This window comes from Cyphomyrmex costatus, unplaced genomic scaffold (assembly GCF_001594065.2).
Source record: "Cyphomyrmex costatus isolate MS0001 unplaced genomic scaffold, Ccosl1.0 scaffold199, whole genome shotgun sequence".
NCBI classification, from domain to species: Eukaryota; Metazoa; Arthropoda; class Insecta; order Hymenoptera; family Formicidae; genus Cyphomyrmex; species Cyphomyrmex costatus.
Window position 1 is genome coordinate 10,223 of NW_017276028.1, and position 8,530 is coordinate 18,752.

Here is an 8,530-nt window from a genome sequence, read left to right on the forward strand (position 1 = left end):
TTTAACAAATTAACCTATCGGAAACAATATAGTTCGATGTAACCAGTTTCTGATAGGCTGAAATCTTAATACTTGTGTTCTAATATTTCTTCCATTGTGTGCAATCCTTGTTCGTCGATGACTTGATATTTATATATAGGATATTTTGTGGGCATAGGCAGACTTTTTCTTCCAGGACACTAGTAGAAAGAAGTATAAAGCGGGGAGCACAGACTTTTGCATAATGCATAAACCATATACATAAAGAATTTGATTGGTCCATTGACTCATGCATAAGAAAATGGACCAATGAAATTCCTTATGCACATGCTTTATGCGTTATGCAAAAGTCTGTGCTTCCCGCTTAAGGGTTGGATTATACTGGCCGTAATCTGTTAACTTATGCCGTAATCTGTAAAAATTGACCAATTATAATTGATTATTCCCCTCTCATTCGACTGTGATTGGTCAATTTTTACAGATTACGGCATAAGTTAACAGATTACGGCCAGTATAATCAACCTTAATTCGAAAGGGATACAAAGTGGAAGACGAGCATAGAGAAAGAGGGTGAAAGAGAGTACGCGAAGAGCGAGAGAGTTAGAGACGTAGGCCCGTATTCAGAACGCACTTTTATCGATAAAAGCGCGCTTTAATCTCTGCAATTCTATAGTATACGTGACGTAAACTATAGCATGTTAGCGCGCTAACATCGTTGTTAGCGCGTTCTGAATACGGGCCGTAGAGTGTGTTATATAGGTGTGAGGCAGACGCGAAGAGTGACCGGTAGGCGTGACAGCGGCAGCCGCGCGCTTTTTCATAGTCGTGAATTGTGAAATAATCGTCAGCAAAACGGCTGCGGGTAAAAAGTCGGCCAAGAAGATGGCGGATTCCGAAGAACTAGAGGTGAGTGGGTGCGCGTTATAAAGAGAGCAGGTGCACGGCGCACGAGATAAACGTTGTTCAGCTTCCTTATCACGGGGATCCGCGCCGAGTCATTTCATATCGTGCGTCTATTTTCGAGATCATCTAGGAGGAAGCGCCGATTGATTGTCCTATCTGCGACTGAGCCAATTAGCCGAGCTCGCGCCGTTGAAGGAATCGGTTTCATTCTCTAACATTCAATTCATTCTGATCCCTTCCAATCCCTTCGCGCTGTGCCCCGTGACCGGTACCGTCTGCCGTGCTATGCACGCCCCCGGTGCGTGCCGGATTGACTTTGTTCCCTGGCGCGTGTTCTGCGAGTTGTCGGACGGTGGTGTTATTAATGCAGTGCGAAACTGCTGCGGATTTACTTGAATCAGGAACATTACTGGTAGATCGTATTGACGAGGGCGACGGGCACAAAGTTGAGAATTCGGGAGATCCCCGGCTCCGGCGGTTCACTACGTGTTCGCGCGTGGAGACACAATGGTTAACCTCTAACTTCACCGTCTGTTGCACCGTTCGTTTACGAACGAACCCACGATGATGTTTCGCTGGAATGAAATGGAACATTGTTATTTTGGATTTCGCTCGCGTGACACCGTGTTATTTTTGTGACACTGGCTATTATTTTTGTAAATATTCAAGTGATCTGGACATGTGCATGTACAGTGAGATACTCTTTTGTGATTGGCTTAATTAAAGTACTAAAAAAAATTTATAATGTGTACACTCTGTGACAGTTTTTGTTGAGAAGAAACACTGTACTTGTTGATTTATATAGTAATGCTTTCAACACACACAATACAATTTGTCACAATCATTCGTGAAAGATTATCCTAGGAAGACATAAGGGGAAATGGATGTTCTGATTGCAGAGTATGGTATTAAGTTTTCGAGTGTCTGAGCTTCAGATGCTTCTTGGTTTCGCCGGTAGAAATAAATCCGGCAGAAAGAACGAGTTACAAGCTCGTGCATTGGAATTATTGCGCTTAAGATCACATCCAGCCATCCGTCTTAAAATACGTGAATTATATAAAACAATACAGTAAGTGCAAAACTGCAAGTGGAAATCTGTACACTGCTTCTTTTTACAAGTTATATGCATAGTTGTGGTTATTTCAATGTTCCCAAGAAGTTGATAGAGTAGCTGTGTTTGGTTTTGCAAATCAGGAGCATCTATAATGTTTACATTCTGTGTTTATTAACAATTTCAGTGAACAAAAGATAAGAAAGAAGAATGATCATGATTATCTTTGATTTGCAAAATCGAATGCAGCTATAAATGAAATAAAGGAGAATCAGTCGCCATATTGAAAAAATATGCTTCAGATTATTTTTTTGTTCCAAGTACAAAAGGAAATATCTTTTCAGGGCAGATCAAATGGCAACGCATCAAATGTATGGGCAGACTGGTAATTCCTCTGAGCCACAAATTGATCAAAATATGCATAATCGAAATTACTATTCAACAAGGTATTTATATTATTGTTCATTGATATACTTATATAATATATCTACTTAAAAATGAAAATATATCTAATGAAAAAATATATTTTATTAAGGCAAGCAATTAGTCAACAGCAACAGCAACAGGCATCAATATCTGCTGGGAAAGAATTGACTCCTGCGCATCAAGCATCTTTACCTCAGGCACCTAGGACCAATCCAGTATATCAGTCAGCAGGTTACACTAGTGTAGCACCACAAGTAAGCAAAAGTATATTCCTTTAATGTACATGAAAATTTAATTAGAAATGAATATTCCTCGTTATATAATTCATAAATGATAAGAAATAAAGATTTATGATTATTTTTGCTATTTATGAATTATATTAGAAATATTATGTTTTAAAATAAACAAATATAAAATAAATAAACATAAGACTAATAAAGATAATGGTGCAATAATGAATATGTAATCAGATTTGCAGTAAGTTGTATTTAACTTCATACTTTAACCTCATATTTCACATAAAAAACCAAAAACTTTGCACTATTCAAGTTATTTTTACTAATCAAAAAGATTGATTCAGCATTACTTCTCATTTTGCATACATATTGGGGTAAGCAATTTTCTTTCACTTTTATGATTAAAGCAAGCTTTTTCACTAGCTACTAAGCGATATGTTCCTGGTTTTTTATGGCATATGCTTAGGCTGCGTTCGGAAACATCACCCGAGTACCCCCGTGTATCGTCTTATCCTTGTTGTTCACCCATGTTAAACGAGGATGAGACAATACACTTGGGCACTCGGGTGATATTTCCGAACGCAGCCTTAGTAGTTAGAAAAGCTTGCTTTTATAGAAGGTAATTATTTATGGAAGGTTAAGAAAATTACTTACTGATGGGAATGGGAAATAATGCAGAATTTTTTATTTAATTCAGTGTTTTTGATCATCGAATATGGCTTGAATAAAGCTGAAATGTTTGATTTTTCATATGGAATTCAAAATATGAAGTAAATACATTTTTATTTTTACTGAAAATGTTATTGCGCATTAATTACGAGTTATTGAGGATAACACAGTTAAGCCTATCGTACATGAGATTCATAACAGAGTATAAATATAACATAAGACCGCTGGACCAATGGGCATCCAGCATAAAGTCACCATATTGATTTACATAAGATGCTTATTGGTCCAGCGGTCTTATGCTTAGGCTCTATTATATATTTCATGTACAATAGGCTATATCCTCAACTGTTTTATGTTTTTATTATATTTTATTTTGTTTATTTGAATTTCGAGGAGTCGTTTTTAAATGGTTTTATTATTTTAAATGTTTTTTCAGCGTACTACAAATACGGCATATAGTCCATATCAGCAGTCTGTATACCCAGCCAAAGTCTTACCAAGTCCATTACAAATACAACCTACAAGTCAATATCCGGTTCATCCAGATGTTCGGTTAAAGAAACTTCCATTTTTTGACTTATTAAGTGAATTATTGAAACCTTCTAGTTTAATGCCACAGGGAACGCTGAGACTGCAGGAAAATACATTCCTGTTTCATTTGACACCACAACAAGCGACAGATATTGCAGGCTCACGTGATTGTCGAGCTGGCAGTAAAATGGACTATGTTGTACAGGTGTGTTAAAATTTAACGTGGAATTTTAAGTTTTTATAATAAAAAAAGCATATAAAGAATTATTAAACTATTTTATCATGTTATTAGTATATAAATATATTTATGTGATTATTATATCTCTCTCTCTCATCTTTTATTAATTTATTATAATTAGGTACAAATGCGATTTTGTTTACAAGAAACGTCATGTGAGCAGGAAGATTATTTTCCTCCAAACATTGCAGTAAAAGTTAATGGAAAATTGTGTCCTTTACCTGTAAGTCAAATCATATTTATACATATTTTTTTCAAAATTATATATATAAGTACAAATTTTATTTGAATTGAAACAAGAAGATAGATTTGTTTAATTATAAATAGAATCTTTTTTTTTTAAATTCCCTTCTCAATAAATGTCCAAAAGATTTTGTTTATATGTAAATAATAACTAAATTATTGTAGAAAATAACGTTAAGAAGTGTAATAAATATTTTTTTAGAATCCTATACCTACTAATAAACCAAGTGTAGAGCCAAAGAGACCACCACGGCCTGTCAATATTAGTCCTTTAGTAAAATTGTCACCTACTGTTGGAAACGAAATTCGTGTCACATGGTCGGCTGATTATGGTAGACGATACGCAATTGCAGTGTACCTTGTCAGAAAATTATCCAGCGTGGAATTACTTACTAGATTAAAAAATAGAGGTGTAAGACATTCCGATTATACAAGAGGATTAAGTAAGCAATTAATTTTTAATCGTAAACAGTATTAAAGAATAGCAGCAACAAATTTTTTATTGTTGTGAAATATTATTAATTTTACAGTTAAGGAGAAATTAAATGAAGATGCAGATAGTGAAATAGCTACAACGTCACTAAGGGTATCATTGGCCTGTCCTTTAGGAAAAATGAGAATGTGTACGCCATGTCGTGCATCGACATGCTCTCATTTGCAATGTTTCGATGCTTCTTTATTCCTTCAAATGAATGAACGAAAACCTACCTGGAATTGTCCAGTTTGTGACAAGTCAGCGCTTTATGATAATCTTGTGATAGATGGATACTTTCAAGAAGTTCTTAATTCAAATAAGTTATTGCCAGACGTAAATGAGATTCAGTTATTGCAAGATGGTTCATGGGAGAATTTAGTACTGAAAAAAGAAAAGGATAAAGATAATAAGGAAAAAAGCGAAACGAAGACTGAATCACGAGATAATAAAATCGATGTAGACACAGTGGATTTAGGTGAGAAAAAAACATTTGATAAAATATTGCTAATGTTTACAATATTTAGCAAGTACAATATATTTTGTAATATCACCTAATAATACTCTAAATGAAACGCTAAATCTTTGAAGTTTATGATAATTTAATTGGAGACACATGATACATACTGTTTTGAATTTAGTATATTAATATAAATAACTTTCTTGTAGTGTGAGAAAAAAAATGATTAAATGTAAAATAAAAATAACATTTTTTAAATTGATCTAGGTGATATTACATTTTATTCTATTTATTTTTTATATACAGGCTGATACGAAATTCGCGCTTTCGGAGTACCTGACATGATACTTCATGCTAAAACAAACAACTTTTTTCTTTAGCAAAATTGCGTCTAATAAATAGTTTTTGCAAGAGAGCTTGTTAAAGTTAACGAATAAGCGCTTTGATCCATGTAGCTCTCTTGCAAAAACTATTTGTCGGACGCAATTTTGCTAAAGGAAAAAGTTGTTTGATTTAGCATAAAGTATCATGTCCTGTAGTCCAAATGCGCTAATTTTGGATTATCCTGTATTTTAAAATTCGTTTATTCATTAACAATTCATCTCATTAGTCTGTTTATAAAAGTATTAAAATATGATCAAAAAATTAATACATAGTTTACGAGATATTTAACATTTCATGTCAATATATGCTAGAATAAAATATAAAATATATTGTAAATATCGTTTTTGGTATTTTTTTTACTATAATACTTTCATATGTTTAATAGAATAATTAGAAAAATCATATTATGTAAAAAAACATAATTTTATTTAAAAAAGTGGAATAACTTTTATATCGTTTTAGCACCTCCATTTAGAAAAAAATAACGTGACCCCATTTGAAACTATTTCACTTTCATTTGAAACATTTTGTTTGTCTCTTATGTATTTTCCAAGAGATTTGCCTGAAACAATAAAGGAATATTCTTCGTACATATAGTTTCTATAATTTTGAATTATTTTGCATTAAACAATAAGCTGTATGTATAATACAACGTTTCGTTTATTTTTTTGTTCAGATGAAAGCCATACTCCAGCACCAAAAGAGAAGAAACGTGCTGTCGTTATTGATTTGATATCAGATAGTGATGATGACGATGAAGATAATACGCCGACACAAAGTACAAAGAAACCAGTCAGTGGCATTTCATCGCCAAAGAAATCGCAGACTAGCTCTATTAGTAGTACAAGCGAATCGCCAGAATTGATGATAATTGATTTGGAATAAAATTATTTGATATATATACATATATAATTTTTTATAAAAGTCATTTTTCCTTTATAAGAAGGAACTCTCGAAAATTCTTTTTTCTCTTTGCCTGTATACTCAGTTGGCACATTCGTGTGACATTAAGTTATAATTTATTGTTTTCGAGGAAGAATGAAAAATGTACAGACGTTGATTTATTGTAATTTTAATAACGTTCCATTCCCATATACAAATACATTTCATATATTTTCAATTTCACTTGGCAAACAGTGTAGTGCTAAAGTTACGTCTGGTGTGACTGCGATAAGTAAATATTGTAATCGAGAGGATAATCACTTAATATAATCGTGGGATGGTCTCCGAAATCATAAAGTTCATATGTTTTTATACATAATCTATTGATTTTTTATATTATGTAATATTAATTTATTTTACCAAAAGATTTTATATTTAGTGAAGAAAATTATTTATAATGAGATGATATCAAATCGTACAATCTGTGGGACAATATTTCAGCTAGTGGTTACCGTCTCGGTTGTAATATTATAGATGTTTTATTTTAATTGATGCGTGATTGCTGTGAAATAATTATGTAACTGAAAATAAAGTTACCTTCGTTTTTGTAACACAAACTTTTCATCCATTTCGACATAAGACCTATCATACGTAAATTATCTAATTCATATTTTATTTATGACTTTATTTTCGCTACGTCCGTTTACAAGTTCAGCGCATGGAAGAGGTGTATACGTTTTTTTATGTAATAAGGATTAAAATTACTTGGTCTCACATTGCAGTTATATTGAATTGTAATATCAGAAGAAAAAAACCAGGTAATTTCTTGCATTGTACGTCAAAAGAAATATATTTTGTGCAATGTGCATGTCGTCATTAACGATAATGTATGTAAATAGTAAAATGTATCGAAAAATTAAAAATTTGGTCTATGATACTAAATAAATGTAATTAATATAAACTTTACATCTGTCTTTTATATTAATCAAAATAAAGTAATTAAGATGTATAACTACTTATATGAAAACAATAATCTCTTTAATTCTTGTGCGATATTTTACAAAGGACTCCCCACACGCACACACGTGCGCGCGTGCGCGGGGATTTTTTACCTTTAATGAAATTTACTTAAATATGTAATATGTTACTATTTTTGACTTGATAAAATGTTTCCTTTTTAGCAAAATTATAATAAATAGACATATTTTACTCTACCATTATTTGAAGATTGCTATTTTCCGGTCTGAAAATTAATCGGACTGAAAAGTAACTTTGACCAGTAAACTATTTATTTTTTAGTAACCTCAATATTTTTGTGCATAGATTAATGAAATAAATCAATTGATGTGAAGAAAACATCCCGAATAGTACACAGCGCCTACGAAGTATTTACAAACCGTTAAGTAAGCGCTAAAAAAAGTGTATATAAGCTTTTTTAACGCTTTGTAAACACTGCTAGCAATTTTTATATGATGCTACAGCAAAATCTGTACATTTTTTATGGTTTTAAATTTCAGTCATGTGAGTCTGAAACAATAATATACTATAGTTTAAATTTAATTTCACGAAGGGGCAAAAATCTGCAGGAGAGTCCTTTGATATCTAAAAAACTTAATCTAGTTTGACATAATACAAAGAAAAATTCATATAATTTTAATGCATTACGTAACATACCGCTAATTGTAAGATCGGAAGCTGTAATAAATAAATCTGTTCTTTTTCAGCTCTTTGAAACACACGTTAAACTTTTTATATTTTTGTCTATCTTTTTCTTTTTAAATAATTAAACATTTTGAGCCTAGAAAATGTAATAAAATACAGATACAAAGAACAGATCCATAACTGCATAAACAATAGTATAATTTCTAATTATTGTATGTGATACTTAAAATTTCAAGTAAAAAAGAATGTGATTGTTCTGAAAAATTCCTACACATGGTTCAATTGATATTATTTTCTTTTATGTTAATAAATATCTTAATGTCTGATTGTGTATTACAACAATCATGTTTACTTAAATAAAGTATTTTAAGAAATTGAAAAATAATTTTCGTGA

At 32.0% G+C, this 8,530-nt stretch overlaps 1 protein-coding gene across 2 annotated transcripts; it reads left to right on the forward strand.

Moving 5' to 3' along the window:
- The first annotated feature begins 807 nt into the window (after positions 1-807).
- Positions 808-6,477, forward strand: Su(var)2-10 (E3 SUMO-protein ligase Su(var)2-10). Of its 2 annotated transcripts, XM_018538809.1 has the most exons (9): positions 808-885; positions 1,782-1,951; positions 2,278-2,379; positions 2,469-2,613; positions 3,701-4,000; positions 4,155-4,256; positions 4,479-4,719; positions 4,807-5,226; positions 6,269-6,477. In XM_018538809.1, the coding sequence occupies exons 1-9, from the start codon at positions 862-864 to the stop codon at positions 6,475-6,477; spliced, it is 1,713 nt and encodes a 570-aa protein (XP_018394311.1). In that variant the 5' UTR covers positions 808-861. The 2 variants fall into 2 exon arrangements, with proteins under 2 accessions (XP_018394311.1, XP_018394312.1); XM_018538810.1 differs by lacking the exon at positions 1,782-1,951 and having other exon boundaries at positions 809-885.
- The last annotated feature ends 2,053 nt before the right edge of the window (positions 6,478-8,530 follow it).